Source organism: Rasamsonia byssochlamydoides (genome assembly GCF_041956645.1).
Source record: "Rasamsonia byssochlamydoides strain NRRL 3658 unplaced genomic scaffold VTN77scaffold_68, whole genome shotgun sequence".
Classification (NCBI taxonomy): domain Eukaryota; kingdom Fungi; phylum Ascomycota; class Eurotiomycetes; order Eurotiales; family Trichocomaceae; genus Rasamsonia; species Rasamsonia byssochlamydoides.
In genome coordinates, this window is record NW_027192451.1 from 128778 (window position 1) to 148712 (window position 19935).

The 19935-nt window shown below is 51.4% G+C and overlaps 9 protein-coding genes across 9 annotated transcripts; 1 reads left to right on the top strand and 8 right to left on the bottom strand.

Moving 5' to 3' along the window:
- Window positions 1-631: 631 nt before the first annotated feature.
- VTN77DRAFT_8040 (uncharacterized protein) lies at window positions 632-1941 on the bottom strand (the record flags this gene model as incomplete). The annotated part of the gene is made up of 2 exons (XM_069424495.1): window positions 632-1473; window positions 1575-1941. 2 exons carry the CDS (start codon window positions 1939-1941, stop codon window positions 632-634), a joined length of 1209 nt encoding a protein of 402 aa, XP_069274910.1.
- Window positions 1942-2298: 357 nt separating this feature from the next.
- On the bottom strand, window positions 2299-2832 carry VTN77DRAFT_8041 (uncharacterized protein; the record flags this gene model as incomplete). Its single annotated transcript, XM_069424496.1, has 1 exon — window positions 2299-2832. One exon carries the CDS (start codon window positions 2830-2832, stop codon window positions 2299-2301), a length of 534 nt encoding a protein of 177 aa, XP_069274911.1.
- Window positions 2833-2921: 89 nt separating this feature from the next.
- VTN77DRAFT_8042 (uncharacterized protein) lies at window positions 2922-3374 on the bottom strand (the record flags this gene model as incomplete). The annotated part of the gene is made up of 1 exon (XM_069424497.1): window positions 2922-3374. The coding sequence occupies one exon, from the start codon at window positions 3372-3374 to the stop codon at window positions 2922-2924; it is 453 nt and encodes a 150-aa protein (XP_069274912.1).
- A 621-nt stretch (window positions 3375-3995) lies between these two features.
- On the bottom strand, window positions 3996-4553 carry VTN77DRAFT_8043 (uncharacterized protein; the record flags this gene model as incomplete). The annotated part of the gene is made up of 1 exon (XM_069424498.1): window positions 3996-4553. One exon carries the CDS (start codon window positions 4551-4553, stop codon window positions 3996-3998), a length of 558 nt encoding a protein of 185 aa, XP_069274913.1.
- Window positions 4554-5887: 1334 nt separating this feature from the next.
- On the bottom strand, window positions 5888-7123 carry VTN77DRAFT_8044 (uncharacterized protein; the record flags this gene model as incomplete). Its single annotated transcript, XM_069424499.1, has 1 exon — window positions 5888-7123. The coding sequence occupies one exon, from the start codon at window positions 7121-7123 to the stop codon at window positions 5888-5890; it is 1236 nt and encodes a 411-aa protein (XP_069274914.1).
- A 254-nt stretch (window positions 7124-7377) lies between these two features.
- Window positions 7378-8844, bottom strand: VTN77DRAFT_8045 (uncharacterized protein; the record flags this gene model as incomplete). The annotated part of the gene is made up of 1 exon (XM_069424500.1): window positions 7378-8844. The coding sequence occupies one exon, from the start codon at window positions 8842-8844 to the stop codon at window positions 7378-7380; it is 1467 nt and encodes a 488-aa protein (XP_069274915.1).
- A 2171-nt stretch (window positions 8845-11015) lies between these two features.
- Window positions 11016-12384, top strand: VTN77DRAFT_8046 (uncharacterized protein; the record flags this gene model as incomplete). Its single annotated transcript, XM_069424501.1, has 6 exons — window positions 11016-11237; window positions 11294-11330; window positions 11391-11458; window positions 11523-11896; window positions 11952-12019; window positions 12080-12384. 6 exons carry the CDS (start codon window positions 11016-11018, stop codon window positions 12382-12384), a joined length of 1074 nt encoding a protein of 357 aa, XP_069274916.1.
- Window positions 12385-13498: 1114 nt separating this feature from the next.
- VTN77DRAFT_8047 (uncharacterized protein) lies at window positions 13499-15520 on the bottom strand (the record flags this gene model as incomplete). Its single annotated transcript, XM_069424502.1, has 1 exon — window positions 13499-15520. The coding sequence occupies one exon, from the start codon at window positions 15518-15520 to the stop codon at window positions 13499-13501; it is 2022 nt and encodes a 673-aa protein (XP_069274917.1).
- Window positions 15521-17403: 1883 nt separating this feature from the next.
- VTN77DRAFT_8048 (uncharacterized protein) lies at window positions 17404-19301 on the bottom strand (the record flags this gene model as incomplete). The annotated part of the gene is made up of 4 exons (XM_069424503.1): window positions 17404-17662; window positions 17724-18212; window positions 18268-18573; window positions 18631-19301. 4 exons carry the CDS (start codon window positions 19299-19301, stop codon window positions 17404-17406), a joined length of 1725 nt encoding a protein of 574 aa, XP_069274918.1.
- Window positions 19302-19935: the final 634 nt, after the last annotated feature.

Sequence of the window (19935 nt, forward strand, 5' to 3'; positions counted from 1 at the left end):
TAGTGTTTTTATCTTTTTTTTTTACCAGGTGGATATTATATATTATAGACCTTTTCCAGGCTTTTTTTAAGCTATTTAAAGTAAAGGGTTCTTTTCTTTCTTACTACCTAGGTAGATAATGTGGGCATTTACTTATATAAGCCATGGGGGAAACCTAGGTACATACATTTACTAGTTATAGGTATCTTTTATCATAACTATCACAAGGAATAAAGGACTAGAGGAATAGAGGAATAGATGGATAACCTATGTATGAGGTGGTCCGGCGACAAGGACATGTCAGAGGCATATATATATTCGGTTTGCTACCTATGTGGTTCTATAGAGATTGAATGGAGCCAGATTAATTACTTACTTAATTCAGATCAATTATTAGGTATCTTATCATTGTTGGCACTTGGCAGGTAGGTAGCCAGCCAGCCAGCCAGCCGGGGTATCTAACTCTATACATGGTGAATAAAAAAAGGAAAAAGAATACCATCCTGTTTTCTTACAGTATTTTTTTTGCTCGTCTCGTCCATTCCCAGTAATTCCGCTGCCCGAAAACATACCTGACAACGCCGTAGACCCGTGAAAAAGAAACTGACGAAGAAGGAGAAGAAAGAAGAAGGAAAGGAGGAGGAAGAGGATCCTACCGAATGACTGGCTCCCCCATCCAGTCCGGCTCCTCCAAACCAATACCCTTTCCATCTACAGCGGCATCTGTCTCCATCTGCTCGTCTTGCGAGTCCTTAGCCCGGCCACGGAGCGATTTGCGCACGCTCTGTCTCCGCTGCGCGACATTGCTGGCTGCTGCCGCCGCCGCAATACGTCGCCGATCGTCATCCTGCGCAAATACCTGGAACCCGCGCACATGCGTGTCCTTGCCGTTCTGGTGGTTCTCGCAGACCCGCATCTGGATGACCATGGCTTTGAGGACGTTGCCGGCGTAGGGATCGTCGGGGTCGTCGCTGTCATCGTCGTTGTCCTCACCATCAATGTCTTGGTCGCTGTAGCCATCCTCATTTTCTGAATCGGTCAATATCGCATCGACCATCGAGTCCGCAGTCTTCCGCCGTCGTAGTCTGGTCGTTCTCCTCCTGCGTCTGGAACCCCTGTTACCGCCAATCCGCCGACTTCGCCCTCCGACCCCTTCCAGTGGGATATCGACCCAACCGCACGGCCCCTCTCCTTCCCAGGTCGCAAACTCCACGAGATCATTGCCCCCCATTCCAGCAAGGAACACCATCTTGGTAGGCGTATAGCTCTCGTCCAGCTCGAAGTCGAGATACACGCGGATTTTGACAATGGCGACGAGCTTGAAAAAGTGCAGCGTCAGGACGTGCGGCTGAGGGCCGTCGGACTGCCAGAACTGTGTCGGTGAGGGGTGTCGTAGCGCTGCGACACCGCAGCCAGGTTTGTGTGTTGAGACGGTCCATGATGCGAGGGAGGATATCTCGCGGAGGTTTGGCGGGAGAGGTGACGGTGATTTATCTGAAAAAATTAGATTAGATTGATTAGAAGCTGTCATCACGTGGCATCTCGCGAGTATTTATATAAGATCGCGCAGTGTAAGTGCAACAATAGATACTTACTTCGATCCCGCATTTCTTCATCTTCATCCTCTACCTCCTCCTCCACATCGTGCTCTTCGTCTGCGTCCACCTCGCCGTCAACATCAACCGGCTCGTCCTCAAGCTCCTGCTCTTCCTCACCCTCCGTATCTCCCGACTCCGTGCCTCCACCGAGCGCATCCGCGACAGCCTCCATATCAGGCGTCTGGCGAGGCCAAGGGATGGCCCCGGTTACCATCGGTTCGACCCCATGGCGCGGATGGAAGCCTGGCGGTGTTTCGAAGGCGGGCGCGGGGGCTCGGAGAGGCGGGGGCTGGAGCTGCTCAACGGGCTGCGACGGCGGCGTGGAGGGATCGGGGGGCGCACGACGCAGCATATGCCTGGGCATGGTGGCACATTATCTTGGTTGATGTCAATTGAGAGGAAATCTAGGCATGAGAGCAGGCATTGAACTTGCCGTGCGCGTCGAATAAGCTCTGTTTACTTGCCTTGACCGGATGTTGATCAGTGGTCCGTGCGCTAAATAAAGCATGCGTCCGATCTGATAACAAGATCACTAAATGATCACCCACGTAACAATGGCGCAAAGAGACTCCTGAAAAGGTAATATTCTCTAGTCTGTGCTAGTACAAACAGATCTGGACTGCTGAAGGACCAGTAATGAGATGGATTTCTTGAGAATAGAGCTTTATATATTCATTCATCGTTGCGTGCATGACCATTCTATATCCAGACATATATCAACTCAGATGGCCACCTCTTTGCGTTGGTCATAAGGAGGCTGGCCGAACAGCTTTTTCCCTCCCCGGAAACTTCTCGTCAGCGCCGCTTTCGCATACTCCCTCATCGTGTCTTCATATTCCCTGATGCTGGCAGTCGACAAGCCATCCCTCGCTAAGATCTTGGTGAGAGTGGCAGCATCCTGCAGCGCCGTGGCCGCTCCCACCCCGCCTGCCGGAGACATAACATGGATGCTGTCTTCTAAGAGAGTGACCCTGCTTGTCGAGGCCCATTTTGGCAGATCCGGAACGGTGGTAATGATGCGAAGGGCCGCTGCCTGCGAGCGATCCTGAAGCTCCGCCAGGCATCTTATTGAAGGATCCCACTCGCTCGTGAGCATGAGACTGAGCTCGTGTGGTGGCCACTGCAGCGCTTGGGTGAGCATCTCCTCTGTCGGTCCAAGCAGCCTCGACGGGACGAGCATCGACCAATACACGTAATCGTCCGGTAGATCAGGTCGAACGTCCTTGTGCGGGAAATGCATCTTTTCGACAAACATCGTCACGGGAAGGTCATTGTCGAAGATAATCTCTTGGATTATCGGCGCCGTGTCTCTGCACAGCGTCAGCCACTTTAGCACCTTTGGCGTCACGCGCTCCTGCAACTCGGGGGTGAGCGGTGACCTTCCATAGATACAGCAGCCCTCCGAGTCCAGTCGGGAAGATACTGCTTCCTCACGAGCGAGCGGCTGCCATCCGCTCCCACGAGAAGCGTTCCGGTTGCAGAACTGCCATCCTCAAAGTAAGCAGTGACTTTATCGTCCTGGACTTCGTATCTTTGAAAGGTTTTCCCCCAGGAGATGTCTCCCTCGAGGCCTTTCATGAGCACCTTTCTCAGCAAGCCTCTGTCTACCGTGTATGGGACAGGTCCACGCAGGGCTCTGCTGGCAAGATAACCGGCATCGAGAGCGTTAAGCGCACTTTCGCCCATTACCGTCTCAGCACACATACCTACATGTATATATGATCCTGGGGGTGCAATCGGGGGATGGTGATGAGATTGGCCGAGACTGGTGATAAATATGTACATACACACATGCATAGAGATAATTCTTGCCAGAGCTCTGGCGTCAGCAGGTACTGTAAGTCCGCTACCGAGTTAGGGAATATTTTGATGCGGTAGCCCTGCGCCCTGGCGTCTGGGGACGGGTCTCGTTCGAATATGCTGAAGCTGATGCCCTGTCTTTTCAGCCCTTGGGCGAGGGCGAGCCCGCCAAGGCCCGCTCCGACGATCAAAACGTGCCCAACGGACATGCTCACGAAACAGAAGAATAAGCTGGAGTTTGCGAGGCAGAGAATGTCGGGAGGGGCGGCTGTCAAGGCTGGTGGATTTAGTAGGTACAAGAATAGCTGGACGCCTTAAATAACTGCTTCCTCTTCGGGCTTGCCATCGCCCCCATTTGTAACAATCCCGATCCCCGAGTCGGACTTTTTGTTGCGCCACCCCCGTCAAGTTTATTTCTTCCAGATAGCTTGAGAAAGACGAGGAAATGATTGATGGGGCAAGTGCATACAAATAAACTCTCGAGTTACTGGCGTCTAGCCTTCCGAATCAGTCTCATTTGAGGTGCTCCCCGCTCAAGATGCTGTCACCTACTCTGGCCAGTCCCAGTTTCGCTGGCATTGCCCTAGCTGCTCTGGTTGTCGTCCTCTTTCTATGGCATCAACAGACCCGCCCTCTGTCCACCATGCAGGGACCGAAACGTCTCCCTTTGATCGGCATTGGGTTGAAGTTGCCCCCTCGGGCAACAGCGGTATTTCGACAATGGGCACTCGAGTACGGGGAAGTCTTCAAGGTGCGCATTGGCTGGTACAATTGGGTGGTGATCAACAGCCCTGAGGCGTTCAAAGAGATTTTGGATCGGCAGGTAAGTCGTCCCGACTTCCGATCAGCCTTGCGCAACTGACAGATCAGTCCCATTCGACGTCGTCCAAGATCCCGGCGCCCATCGGCCATGATCTGGTCACGGGGAACATGCGGCTCTTTACGATGCCTTATGGCCCCAAATGGCGCAGTCACCGAGCGATCATGCATCAGCTGCTCTCGCCGAAAATGACTCTGTCTTTTGTGCCCAGCCAGGAGTTTGAGGCGAAGCAGTTCTTGTATCAACTGGCCTTTGACAACGCCGATCAGGCCAAGTGGGCCCAGCATGTCCGCCGCCTGTCTTTCTCCATCGTCATGACGTCGACCTACGGCCGTCGGATTGACAGTGGGGATCATGAGGATCTGCGCATTGCGGCTGAGACGTCATGAATTTGGCGACGCAATGCAATGCTTACTACTTAGGTCAGTAGGTAATTGTCACCCAAAAAAAATAGTGATATTTCTTTATAATACAGTACAGTACTCCATAGATAGAAGTATATCAGGTATAGAGTTTTTAGGGATTATCAAATGCTATGATTATTGGTAGTCCATCTTATTAATGGGAAATCTTCCTCGGGCATGCAATGCATGCCCATGTTCCCGTTGCCGTTCCCGTCCCCGTGTAGCCCTAAACCCGAGCCTGTCCCCGAACCCGGGGATGCCAGAGCCTATGAATTAGGCAGGTTACAACGTTGCCCGTCAGTCCCCGGGAGGTCCCTAATCTCTGGATCTAGCTACGTAAGCAAGGGCCAGAGCACCCCCGGCATCCTGTGGGGGACTGTATAAACTCCCCGTAAATACCCTTGTAACTAGCAACAGGCCTCTCTCCATCCAAGACGACCAGATCACCGCGCCATTCCTTATTTTCTTTGCCGGCAGCCATCCTCACATAGGTCTGATACTTCCTGCCTTCCGAGAGCCGTTCATACAGCTGAAAGCTCGACCAGCCGTGGTTGACAAACACTTCCTGTTCCAGGTTCGAGTTTTCGTTCGCGTTCATCACGAAGCCTGCTGACTGGGACAGCACATCAGGGAAGGCAGGGTGAGAATGGAATCTGCCACTGCCATTCTCCTCTTTCTTTCTTGTAAAGCCAACAACACTTGACGCGTCCATCGCCGAGCTGTCCAGGATGATCACTTCCAGAACCCGGTACTCGGCATCGAACTGGGCGAGGCTGTCCACCATCCGATAGGTCATCGCTTTATTGAATAGGTACGACTGACCCGTTTCGATGCCCTTGCGAAGAGCTGCCATTCGTGACCTGCTGGCAGCCACTGTCGATGACACTTCCTTGAGTGACGCGGATCTATCCCGCAGTTGGATGACGCAGTGGCTATGCTCTGCACTGGTCTGGCCAACCACCTACAAATATACTAGTCAGATATGGTGGATCTCAAGTTGATACTGGCTGAAGAAGTTGAAGTGAACTCACGCTGGTGAATCGGCAAAACACGCTCCCCTTGCCCAGATCGACTTCCGCCCATGTCCGCAACAGCTGTTTCTGTCCTTTGCCGCTCGGAACTAGCGCCTTTTTGATCGTCAACTCGGTTATACCGATTACAAAGTCTTCCTTCTTCTGCGGGAGGTAGCGCTCGAGGATATAAGTCCCAAGAGTAAGAGCGATTTCAGCGTAGACAGACTATCCATATCAGATTGATCAGATCGGATTAGATCAGATTAGACTAGATCATGGATGTTGGCGACATACCGGCGTGCAAAGCGGAATATTGTCAACTCGGTGCCCCTGCGCAATAGCAAAGACATCCGGGTGGCCGATATCAGTCTCCACAACGATGGAGCCCTTTTCGCCATGGATGGTATTTTCCACCACCCTCTGTATTGACGGACTTTCCAGCCTCGGTAGCACTGGCTCACCGACAGCCGTTGTACTCAGACTGGTTGCTTCTATCCAGTACTCCTTCAGATCCCAGTTATAGGCCGGGAGCTGAATGACCTGCTGGCATGCTGGGAATACGCGAGGGTATTCCATCCAGTTGATGTTTGCGCCTGCGGCGTAGAGGGTGGACAGCGTGGACGCAAAAATCGGCCACGTATCTTGTTTCCGTTTGAGGCAGGGCAGTGTCGTGACAGACGAGTTCAGGACAGATTTGACCATCTGCGTAAAGAACGGCTGCGGCCCGATCTCGAGGAGTTGGCTTCTATCCGTGATGATTCTGGAATTCCACGCTTCCTGAAGCGCTGCAACGACAATAACCGGCTTCCAGCAGTGGTCGGAGAGATACTTGGGTCCGAAATAGCCCGCGTCATCAACCACAGTCCCCGACAATGGGCAGATAACGGGGATCGTGGGCTTTCGGAAGGTCACCATTTTCGCCGAGGTCTCGAAATCGTCGAGGATGACGTCCACTTGGGACGAATGGAAGGCATATGGCACGGCGAGCAAAGTGGCCTTGAGCTTGAGGGCCGTCAGAATCGCCTGGATCTCGTGAATATCATCGGTTTTGCCGCTCAGGACAACGTCTTCATGGCCGTTTATGCAGGAGACCTCGTAATTCTTGCCTTGCAGATAACGCGCAATGGTGGCCTGCGACGCCGCAACCGCAAGCATGGCATGAGTCCCACGTTCGCAACGCTCTTGGAGCAACTGCGCTCTTCTGGCAACAAGATAGACGGTATCCGAATCTGAAAGAACACCTGCGATGTTCAGAGCAGCGTATTCTCCGAGGCTATGGCCGATCACTGAATGAGGAAAAATCCCCAACGATATCCACAGCCGCGCAAGAGCGATTTCCAGACAGATCGTGGCCACCTGGATCACGAATGGAGAATAGCTTTCCAGGTTGTCTCCGGCGGAACAGCAAAATCCCAGCACGGATGGATATCCATGGCTCTGCGCGAGCTGGTCGAGACGAATCAGACCGGACCGGAACGTAGGGATATTCTCAAACAGCTGCTTCCCCATTCCTGGATACTGCGATCCATTCCCGGTGAAGGCGAACGTCACTGGCGGTACTGATTTCGGTCGGACGCCCCCGTCGCCACGATGCAACGCCTGGCGAAGGTGTGACTTGATCTCATCCAAGCTGGAACCAGATACGGCTACGCGATGAGGATGATGGAGCCGGCGAGCTGTCGTCGTATATGACAGCCCCGGTAAGGAAACTTGATCTGCCGCGGGGCTATCTAGGAACGACAGGAGCGACTGGACGTTTTTCTTCAAAGACGTAGCGCTTTTTGCGGAGACTGTAACGACGTGCGAAGACCGGGGATCCGTTCCCTCCGGTCGAGCCACAACGGGGGCATCCTCCACCAGGATGGCGCTGTTTCCACCCGCCGCGCTGAAATTATTGATGAACACGCGACGCGGTTTATTATCTGGTCGTGGCCACGGAACCGGTCTCCTGGCAATAAAGATCTTTCTCTCCTCCAGATCGGTCGGGAACCTTTGGTTGATCTGCGATGAGGCGGAATTGTGTTGTTCTTAAGCATCAGAAGCACCTTCGCGAGACTGGTCGCTCCAGCGGCCCCCTCGCCATGTCCGATATTGGCCTTGGCGGATCCAAGATAGAGAGGTTGGTTGTCCTGCCGTCCCGATGCGCCGGTCGTGGGCGCAAATGTCTGCAGGACGGAGTTCATCTCGGTGATATCACCCGCTTGCGTCCCCGTTCCATGCATTTCGACGTAACTAACTCCATACGGGCTCACGCCGGCGTCGTTCAGAACCTTTGTGAAAACTGCCCTTTGGATATCGCAATGTGGCCGGGTGATTGACTCTGATTCTGCCGAGTGGTTGGTGTACACACCGAGGATGACTCCCAGGATCGGGTCATGATCAGCCACGGCATCCTCCAGACGTTTCAAAATGACCGTAGCGATGGCTTCTCCACGGCAATAGCCATCTGCCATATCGTCAAAGGTCTTGCAGTTCCCCGTCCTGGACAGAAAATGACCCCGATCGAGACCCGCTGTATAGGCGGGGTTTGTTAGCACATTTGTTCCTCCGGCAATCGCAGTGTCCACATCGCCTTGCCAGAGCGAATTGCAGGCAATGTGAATGGCGGAAAGGCTTGATGAGCAAGCCGTATCGACGCTGCAGCTCGGGCCGGTGAACTTGAAGCAATAGTTGATTCGTCCGGGGACAAAGGCACCGCAACCCCCAGGGATGAAATAGGTGTCAATGTTTTGGGCACTGTTGATTTCCATCCAATCGTTGCTGGATACGCCATAGAAGACTCCAACGCGATCGGTTTTCGTCGATGGGGTGGCTCCCGGGACCATTCCAGCTTGCTCCATTGCCTCATACGCAGTCATCAAGGCGATGCGGCTGGCCGGATCCACTTGCGGCGCTTCTCGCGGGGAGATGCTGAAGAACTTTGCGTCAAAGAGTCCGGGGTTATTTAGCCAACAACCGTATGGCGTGCGGCTTGTGTTCTTCCTTTTCCCGGTCAGGTCGACGTGCGTGGAGACATCCCAGCGCGATGGAGGGACCGTCTTGTGGACGTCCAGTCCCTGGAAGAGAAGGTTCCAAAATGCAGCAGGATCTTCGGCTTCGGGAAACCTCCCAGACATGCCTACGATCGCGATTTTGGGCCTTCCTGACGGAGTCTTCAACTCGTCCAGCGGAGGTGACAGTTGTGGCCGATAATCGGATGATATCACAGGACTATAGCCTTGCTGTTTCATGGCCGCACAGAGCGCTTTCTCTGCATTGGTCCCTACCGGATGCAGGGTGATACGAGAGTCCTTGCTGAACTGGGAAAAATAGGAGACTCCATACACCAGATCCTCCCAGCGAATGGGGTTCAGAAGGATGTCCTCCAACGCGACTTCTAGCAGATCTCGGTAGTTGCGAGCAGAAACTAATTTTCCTGAGGCACTGGATAGAACAGGAGCGCAGGCAATGCGTTTAGACCACAGCTCGGTCGAAGTTTGGTCCAAATCTGCTCGATATCATGCTTGCTGAACAGACGCCGAGCATGGAAAGGGGCGTAGACGGGGGATTCCCATACCCGGAAAGTGGACAGCTCGGATTGACGCAAGGCGTGCAGGACCGAAGGAGGGCCACTGATGGTCACGCTGCGTTCAGCCGTGACGCTCACATAAGGTTGCGATGCAGGCGGTAGTGGCTGCTGTTATTAGCTGTTGTTCATCGCTTCAAGTCTTGGAACTCATATGCTGACGACAGAAACGATCCAACACTTGAGGAGCAGCCTCTGGAGAGAGCCCCGAGACGATGAGCGACCATGACAGGGGCGTGTCCGGAGCCTGCTCAATCGACTGCCCGACTTCGACTGCGCGCAATCCCGCGCGGAAGGCAACTCCCACGGTATGAATGGCGGTAGGAACCAGTTCGGAAAGTGTCGAGCAGCAGCTGACCGTTGCTGCTGCCAAAGACCCCGTACATAATCCAATCAAGCAAGGATTGGAATGAGAAAATAGGCCACCATTTCTGGCGCACTCGCTGTTGATACAGTCAGGGATTTGCTAGATCGAGAACATCAAACGGCCTACCTGATCACGCAGGCTAACTGATGGATGCAAAGCAAAGCACCATGGAGAGACGGGTGCAGTTTGCCATTGCGATAGATGGCCAGCAGATCGTGCACACTCGTGAAGGAATGAAACTGCTCCTGCTGCGTCTTGGGGAGCTTTCTAACCTCGGTGCGGAGGGTCTGGTAGGCACCGTCCAAGAACGATTTCAGCAGAGGCTCGTGGGCGCGGTGCAGGAGCGCCACCAGCTCGGCAGAGAAGTCATATGTCTGGTCTCCGAACAGGTAGACCTGCGTTTCTTGCCTTTGTCCAGCAGCCATACCTACAGAACTTCAGCGAGGACTGACCGGAAACATGGCAGGATGAGATGTGAGCATCGACTGTGTCTGTTTCTGTCTACTGGAAAATGTGATAGGCTAGGACCATATCAAGTATATAATACCAAGGACATGGGAATGCAGACGAGCCGCACAGCCCCAATCCGATAACAGATCCAGCGGAAATAATTAAAATTAATTTTGCTTCATTTCACCTGGGTAATTACTAATTAAATGATCGGGAATTATTAACCCTCCGGCAGGGCAAGTGTCAAAGCACAATCCCAACCTCCATCATCAGATAGAACGCCTGAACAAGCAGGGTTGGGGGTGGTTCCTTATCGTGAATTATGATTAGTTCCAAGCCCAAGCCCTAAACCACGTGGCTCAAAACAAAGTCAGACCTTATTCGAACCTCCATTCCTCCGGACTATGCTAAGAAATACCACACACAGTGGAGAAGACACCCGCACTAAGCCTCGCTGTACTCCGTACTCCATTTCCCGTATTTTTCTGGTAATTTCACCTTTATGATATTAATTTTCAGAAGATCACGTTCCATTTCGACGTCAGAGTCGAAGTCAAAAAAAAAGTTCCAATTTAACGAATCCTTCCGCCAAGATGGGCACCTGATCCCCTATATCGTATGGTCAATTCGTGATAAGGTTGGCAATCTGGCCCCCAAGCTGGCCCCCATGTGCACCATCTCCTTGGCCCCCATCTGAGCGCTGTGCACCACGCGGGTTGATCGCCCACGTGCGGGAGCATGCATGAATCCCCCCTCCATCCGGCTGGGCCTGAGGCTAACAACGCTAATTCAACGGCAAGACTACATCGTCGCAGGAGACGTCAGTCTACTCGGGTCGAATGCGACTGTCAATACACATGGACCTGTCCGTGATCATTGCTTACAGCTGATATTTAGATCCACTTGTGGTACTGAGGTATGTACGTCGTTGATCTGGGGCTCCTCCTCCTCCATAACCATCTCTCTTCCCCGGTCACGATCTGACTACTCGTCCTATCCAAGCTTCTCTTCACTAGACAATGGCTGTCGATCCGATCAGCATGCTTCGCCTGCTGGCGAGGCAAGCAGAGGATCCCGATCTCGATCCCAGTGCAGGCGTGGCCGCCAACATTCGAACCGTCATTGGCGTGTCGGTCTTTTCTATCGTCCTGGCCGTCGTGTCGACGGGCCTGCGATTCGTCTTCAGGAAGAATAGGAAGCTGCCGTGGTTGCTGGACGACTATATGATGGTGATTGCTACAGTATGCCCTGACGAGTAGCTGTAGTAGCGAGGCGACGACGCTAAGCTTGTGTGCAGACGTTTGTCATTGCTGATGCCGCATGCTACATGTTGGGTGAGTACTGTATAATTTATACCATCGACAACCGTTTCTGACCGGAAAACCGTCTCTCAGCACTTCGATATGGATTCGGCCATCATATCTATACCTTGACCCCTGCTGACATGGTCAGCTTCTTTAAGGTATGTACATACAGTACAGTACAAATGGTGATTTCAGAGTTATTCCCCATCTAATTTTTATCAGGTAGTATTTGCCACCTTCATCCTCTACGGTTTCGCCGTCACCGCCGTGAAGATCGGGGTGTTGTACTTCTACCGACGGATCTTCCCCGGCGCCGATCTGAAGATCTGGTTGATGGTTTTGGGGACGCTGTCGCTGGTCTGGTTCATCCTCATCACCTTGATTTCCGTCTTCCAGTGTAACCCCGTCCAGAAGGCGTGGGAAGCCGAAATCCCGGGATATTGCATCCCCTATCTGGATATTTTCATCGGCATCCAGGTCGCCAACATCGTCCTCGATGCAGCCATCCTGTGTCTGCCCATTACCACCGTTGTGAAGCTGCACATGACGGTGTCGACCAAGATCAGTGTTGCCGGTACATTCGGACTGGGTGGGCTGTAAGTACATACATATTCCACCTGTTGAGATCCAACTAACCATACGAATCACTAGCTCCATCGTGTTTGCCATCGTCCGACTGGCTATTCTGATTCTCGATCGGAAGCAAACCGACATAACCTGTAAGTCCACCTACACCTGCTGCCCATGCAGTGCTGACTTTTTGACTTCGTCCGCTACAGTCGCCGTCGCAACCGCAAACTGGTCCATCGTCGAGCCCGCCTTTGAAATCTTCTGCGCGTGCCTGCCGACCATGACCCCTCTGCTGAAATACATCCGCCAGGTGGTCGCCAGTCTCGGCTTCTCGCGAGGCCGCAGCTACGGCGGCTCATACAAGTACAAGGAGCCGCAGGCCATGTTCACCGGTCAGCGGATTCACATCACGGAGGAGTACGAGGTCACCCGGCCGGTTGTGAGTACTGATGAGATCCCGTTGCGTGGGAAGAACTCGGCGGGGTTAAAGCCATGGCCAGGGGATGTTGTCTAAAGGAAAAAGGAAAAAAACTAGTAACGGAGTGATTGATTCCCCTGATGAAGCTGGATGGATATATATATATATATATATATATATATTCTGTTCTTTCTTGGCGCTCAATCTTGATTTTAACTGTATATATAGCTATATCTGTATATAGGAATGTCCAGCTAAGCTGGATGATCATGACTTGGCTTGATTTGATTGAAACGAAATGAAATAGTTATGGAATTGCTTATGTACTGTACTGTACCTAGGTATGTATATACGTACATACATTTGCTACGACTAAGACGAGACGTCCACTTACATTCTGTATACGATTCTTTAATCATGAAACCAATGCCCTTTTTATTATATAAGATAAAAGTTTTATAGATTATTATATTAATATATTAATATACAAGGTGACCAAAAAAATCACTAAGAATTGTATTGTTTCTTTAAATTTTTTTGTCTCAAGATTTGTGCCGTCTTTAACCCTAAATTATACTTAGTATAATACTGGTTTTAAGACGCCAATAATTTTTTTACATGGAAGATTTGACTTAACCAATTTTTTAGATTAGAAATGAATCCCCCCTGCTATTTTTTTTTTCTCATTCAATTTCAATTACAGATTTCAGACTCGAACGCGAACACAAAAACGAACAGACACAAGCAAACTCTCTGGTCCCTGTCCCTGTCCCGTCCTGCGCCATACCATACAACGCCACACCAAAGAAAGAGCACACTACTAACTCCATTCAACCAACACAACACAACACGTCATCTCCATCATCCATCCAGCAAACCAGCAATCTACCAATCCATAATACCAACGTTCAAACGAGCTAGCAATTACCCAGCCACAACCCAGATCAGACAGACCGTTGATTTACCAAGGACGTGGCCGTACCGTTTCAGTCAGACAGACACAGTTCTCTCTTCAGTTCGGTTCTCGCTCCCTTCAGTGTCGAGCAATAGCCATTCCATCCGAATTCACAATTCGCCTTCTCTTGGATTTGACAAGACAAGACAAGGTCGGGTCATCGAGTCATCATGACAGTTCATTCAGGGGCGAGAAAAAGAAAATTCTCCAGAATTGAAAATGAAAAAGAGCATCCCCACTGACGAATATCTCCTCTCACTCGCCGCCATTTTTCGTTGGACTGTAATTGTCAAAGAGGCCATTGAGCGCAGGCCGCGGAAGTGACCGGCGTGGGAGTGGCAGTGTAACTGGGAGTGTGCCTGGGAGTCTGACTGTGACTGGAAGTGACCGACCTGGGAGTGGAAGCCGTCCCATCTTCTTCGGAGGACTGATCTCACGTTGTTGTTCGACGCCATTACCATTAACAAAGGTATTAGTCCGCATGTCTTTGTTGATACTGTTGCCGTTGTTATTGCGGTTGTTGGTATTGTTGTTGTTATTTCTGTTGTTATTGTTGTTGCTGGGAATCCGCAACAGGACCTTGCCCAGTTGTACGAGTCGGACCCGGGCAGCGGCAGTAGGAGCAACAGCAGGGGCAACAACAGCAGGGGAATGGTCTCCGATTCGGATGATGGGCGTGATGCCTAACTTGACTTTCCTGTTGTTATTGGCGCTGGTCCTCTCGCCTCGCATCGATCCGTACATGGGAATGTGATCTGGACCACCGTTGATGCTGCCACTGCCGTTAACCAGCCAAGGCTCGACATTGACCATCGTCACCAGATCAAATGGTTCATTTGTCTCAGGGAAATGGAAGCGCGTCTCGAACGGGGTTGAATGCATGTCTACAGACAGAACGTGCGCGTCCGCAATGATCTCTCCCAGCGCTTCGCCGGCGTTCGACACGTTGCCCGAGACGAGTGGGCCGACCAGCTGCCACAGCTGCAGGAGATGGTCCTGCTGGCGTCGCTGGAAGTACTCCGCGAACCCGGGCTTCTCTTTGACGAGGTTCACCTGCTGGGCCATTGCGACGAACATCATGTTGCGGACTGTTGTGGGGGTGTCTGCCAGAACACATATCTTGTCAGCGTGATACTCGAGCATATAGCAGGTATACCCGTAGGTAAAGGTGGAGGACTCACCAGGGCCCAGCTGCATCTTAATCTTGCCAATCTCATCATCAGCCACGACGTCAAAACCCTTGATGACAGTGATTTTGAGCACATCACGGACGAGGTAGAAATTGATCGCCTTAGCGACTTGCAGCGGCCGCGTCAGCGGATTGTTCAGCAGGTACGACGCGACCTTGCAGTCTGAAATCAACATGAGATAGTCCTTGACCCGCTGGTCCAGGTGGCTATCCTTCCACGCATTGGGCTCCGCTGCGAAGGTGCGACCAAAGGCCTCTGACTTGGTCCAGAGGTCATGGAACCGCGCGCTGAACTCGGCCACCTTCTGCTCGAAGTCGCAGTGTGGGGGTGGGTGCGCGTGTGGCAGCATGCCCGGGCTCTGGCAAGAAGAAGGGATATTAAAAGCGTCACAAACAGGGGATCGACTGGACGGACCGAATCCGTATGTGTGGTACAGTCCATCGCCTGGAGACATCACTGGCACTGGACCCAATGGGTGATGGGCTGGAAGCTGTGCAGCTGGTGCTGACGGAAGAGGCGCCGCATTCATGGGTATAGGCATAAGCATAGGCGTAGGCATGGGCAGGTTTAAACTCGGAGGGGGCATATCAAACACAGGAGCAGCAGAATGAAGCCCGCCATTCGAAACCGACGCATCGAACGAGTGCTGAGTGGTGGTCTGATGGCGCGGCGTCACTGGCAGCGGCAGTGGCAGGCTGACGGCCAGAGGCGCCGCAGAGCGTCTGTTCCTGAGCGAGTTGGGATCGGCAAGGGCCCTGCTCTGGTTGGTGATGGTGGCCTTCTGCTTGTTGACGAGGTCCTCCAGCTCAGCGTTCTTCGACCCCAGACGCGTGATAGTCTCCGCGTCCTGGGCGCGCTGGAACAGGCTCCCCTTCAGCTCCGACTGCGCCTTGTCCAGCTCGTCCTCCGTCTCGCGGAGACGGGTCTTCAGGTGGTCGAGTTCGCGAAGCAGGAGGTCGTAAGGACGCGGCTGATGAATCACCAGCGGGCCTGGAGGAGAGACAGCAGAAGAAACAGCCAGGCGGCTGCTGCGCGAGGGCGTCAGCTGTCCTTTGCCTTTGGGCTCGAGGAAGGGATCGGAGGACATGACGATGTTGACGATGTGATGATAGACAGGAATGAGATGAAATGCAGGCAAGCAGCCAAAACAAGAACCAGAACTTGAACGTCCTTGAGAAGAAACCTTCCAGTCCAGAACGTTGACAAAACCCTAGGTATATGGAAGAAGAACCAACGACACCCAAGTCAAGTCTCGTCAAGTTCTCGTTTCGTCAAGTATCGATCGAGGTCAATCTCAATGTATCAAGGTCAACGGAGCACAGTCCAAACAAAGTATCGAAGGATCGAAGGATCGAGCAGGATTGAGCAGGACGAGGGAGCGAAGAACCCAGATAGAAAGAAAGAAAGAAAGAAATAAACAAGAACGACGAAGGATGTGAATGACAACAAGAACAAGAACAAGACAGGACGACGATGGCAACAGTGCACGAAATCAAAACAGATCAATCAGAACTCGGCATAGTATACTAGGTAAACAGCTAACTAGGTAACTAACTGCAAACGACAATGATAATGACAATAACGACAAGGAAGAAATAGGTATGTAAGTGAAAGAGACGTGTCGTGTCTGTGTCTATCTATGCCTGTGCCTGTTTTCCATCTTAGGAAGATAAGTAGCGTAGAGTATAAGGAGAGAGAAAGTACGGAGTAAAGGAGTCATAATAGTCATAAGTCATAACGTAACATAACAGTCAGAACATGTGAGCACAGACACAAGCACAAGGATGAGGATGAGGATGAGATGGACAAGATGGATAGATAATCATGCTAACCCTAAGGAAAAACAAGGACTGGTGAAAAAAAAAAAGAAAAGAGTGCTTTGCTTTTTATACTAATAAAAGAGAGAGAGATGTTATGGACATGTCTGACATGATATGGATATGACTGACATGATATAACATGATACAACACACACTTCACAGAATTAAGTACAGTATATATGTATCCTCTAGTAAAAAAAAAAAGCAAGCAATCACACTTGAAGCAACTGACAGACTGGACTGGATGATGATACATATGTACTGTACACACAGCTCAGGCTCAGGCCCAGGCTCAGGATTTCCATCTCCTTCCCACATGACTTATATATACATACACATACATGCTTATCTGACTGCGTCGGTAGGTAGGTAGGTAGGTAAATCGCTAAGCTAAGTGAATTGATGAACAAATAAATGCAAGTGACAATTCAGTTGTGATAAGGTCGATAAAGGTAGGTGAGTCACTTACTTTCCTTTTATGGCAAAACCAAAGTCACTGTCTTATTAGTAGAAAGAAAAGAGAGAGATGGGTATTTTGGAAGGAAAGCCTGTTTCGAGAATGTTATGTCACAGGGGAGGGGAACTGATACTACAGCTTGTATGTAACGTAACGCTTGGACTCTTTTCGTGTCCTTAGCTAAACAACGACCTCTGTTTGCAATGATTTGCGCTCTTACTTCATAATTTACTGCGTCTACGTATGTATATACGCACATCTCTCTATAGGAGATATCAAGTCCAATACGTATCTTACGTTGTGTATTAATATACATTACGTGGTGATTTCCCAGAATGGAGAAGAATGAGTAGGAATGAGCAAGTAATTGAATAGCAATGATAATTATATGATAATATGAATGCTATCAATTTACACGCAGATATATCCACAAAACGAGTTTAACAGAAACGCCCCTAGAAGACAAAGTAGCTACTAGCCCCGACGCTGATAACATGCAATGCAATGCAATACAAAACAATTAACAATTCTCCAGGGTAGCACCTACCGAGGGTAGCGTCATCCCAGTCTGTCTGAAAGGGAATAACGACTTTTGCCGCAGATGACTGCCCCTACCCACAGTTAGAGAAAAAAAAAACCTACCATCGTGCTGAACACATGTCCAGATGACAGCCATATCAAGCTTTGACAAGATTAGATCGCTTTTGTTCGCGAGAAGAGACTGCTGTATACGGCGTCGACGACCGGCTGGGCGCTGATCTGCCGGCCACCAAAGAACCGCCCGTTCAGGCCTTTGATGGCGTTCTCGCCGCCTTGAACACGGTCGAACTTGAGGTAGATGTCGCCTTGCGAGTGTGGATCTAGAGCAATGTGAACAACGTGACCATATTTTTCTTCGCACTCAGCGCGGACGTCGTCCTCCAACTCCTTGATCCAGTTGTCACCCGTCTCCCTAAGTAGTGTTAGATATGCCCTTCACTTGAGGGGGGAAGGAAAGAAGTTGGGAGACTTACTCTGCAGGATCAAACATATTCCTCAGCAACACGCACCGACTCGCCATGTTCACGTTGACAGGCAACGGCTTGGGTTCGGTCTTGGGCCTGAGCATCTGACGCTTCTCGTCCACAGTGGGTTCGGGTTCATCTGTTCTTGCGAGTTTCCTCATCAATGCATCTCTGCTATAGTTGTTGAAGTTCACACCAGCAACGTCCGTGTCATCCAAAGCGCTGGCACTGCCCGCCCCTTTGTCGGCGCCTCCCCCAGCACGGTCGAAACCGCTGGCCGAGCCACCGGCATGCACGCCACGGCCTCCGTGGCCGGAGAAAAGAGAACCCTGGTAGCCATGTTGGTTGCCGCCCTGGCCCTGAAAACGCTGCATAAGATTCGCGGTCGATTCAGGGGTAAACTTATCATTGCCAAGGCCAACACGGATCGGTCGACCAGCCAGGTCGAAACCATTCATCTTTTCCAGGGCCTCCCTGGCGTTATTAGGATCACGGAACCTGAGGCAGCAAGTTAGTAACTTCAATTCGAGGAAAGGAAACCGACTGCACGTACTGAACAAACCCGTAACCCCGGCTCCGTCCATTCTCGTCTTTTTGCAGCTGGACAAATTCGAGTTCACCAAACGGTTCGAAGACATTCTGGAGATCATTTTCAGTGATACTGAAATGAATATTACCAACATACAACCTGTGAAACGGCGCAGAGGGGTGATGTCCACCGGCTTCGGAATTTCTCGCTTGACGATTCTTTTCTGCTTCGGTCAATTGTGCGATGATGGGGATCCCTAGAAGTTTCTGGCCCGTGAGCTGGATGGCAAGGGGGACTGATTCTTCGTTTTTGAATTCGACATAGCCAACGCTGATCCAGTCAGTATGTTTTAGTATATTACATGATTATAGAATATAGAAAACTCACCCTTTCGACCTCCCGCTAACACGATCCTTGACAATCTGGGCTTCCTTGACAGGGCCCACCCTCTCAAAAAATTCAATGAGTTCCTTCGTTCTCAGGCGGGCAGCAAGTTGCTGGACAAAGATAGTCCGCTTGTCACGTTCATCCTCGTTGAGTTCGGAGTCCGGCGTCCTGCTGCGGCGTCTCGGACTGGGAGTGCGCCTGCGATCCCGCCGGCTGGAGTATTTATCATCGTCGCGGGAGTCCCGTCGAGAACGGCCAGAGGGCCGATAGTATCTGTCGTCGTACGGGGATCGGGATCTCGTGCGAGCACGGCCTCCACCGCGATAGTAATCACCACCGTAGCGGTCGCGGCGAGAGCGGTGCCGGTCACTATCACGGCTCCGGCTTCTCCTTCTGCTTCTATGGCTTCCGTTAGCACTGCCATGCTCGCTTCTCGGACTCCTCATGTCTTCATCTCTGTCGTAGTCGCGATCCCGTCGTCTATCGCGGCTGCGGTCTCTGCGCCGGCGATCTCTGTCGCGGGAACGATCTCGGGAACGATCGCGGTCACGGCGGTCACTGGCATCGCCTTTGGAGCGGTCATCACGATCTTCGGAGCGTCTCTCTGCCCCCTCGTTGGACGCGGGGGCGGCAGTCGACTCGAGAAGTGCTTCTACGTCCAGACCTGACATGTCGGATTTGTCTTTGAATACCTCTCCTGGGCCAGGGAAAGATGATGGTTATGGAGAGGAGAGGGTTGGTCACTTTGGCTTGGTTAGAGAGGAAGAGCGGAATCGGGCGTGATGTGCGAACCCTTCTATGATAATAAGCTCACAGGACCATTCAGAGGCAGCCTCTGGATGAGTGAAGATTAGGATGCCGTGGGTTACTCGACGTCCAGATGTCAAAACCCTTGCTGTGAAACGAGTGAGTGCGGTGTTGGAATGGCAAGGAGATGCAGAGAAGAAGCGGAGTCGGGAGCCGAGCCACCACTTTGAAGCCGCCGCCAACATTTTCTGCCATCACGTGAGTCATCGACTTTCCATTTGAAGTGGTGGCCAATCGGACGAGACGAATATCCCATGACCATACGCCGTAACTACTCCTTTTACTCCGTACTCCATTGTAAATAAGAGATATCAATTGGGCTCTCCTGATTGTTACTGAATTTGTCTTTTTAAAATAGATAAGAAAGGCTTCGGGCTTCGTGCCAAGTACGACTTTTTTTTTTCCCGCACTTCATCCTCCATCTGGATATCTCTTTACAAAATTTGGCCGAGTATACGCCGAGTCAAGAGTCAGTACATTATGTATTACCTACATATC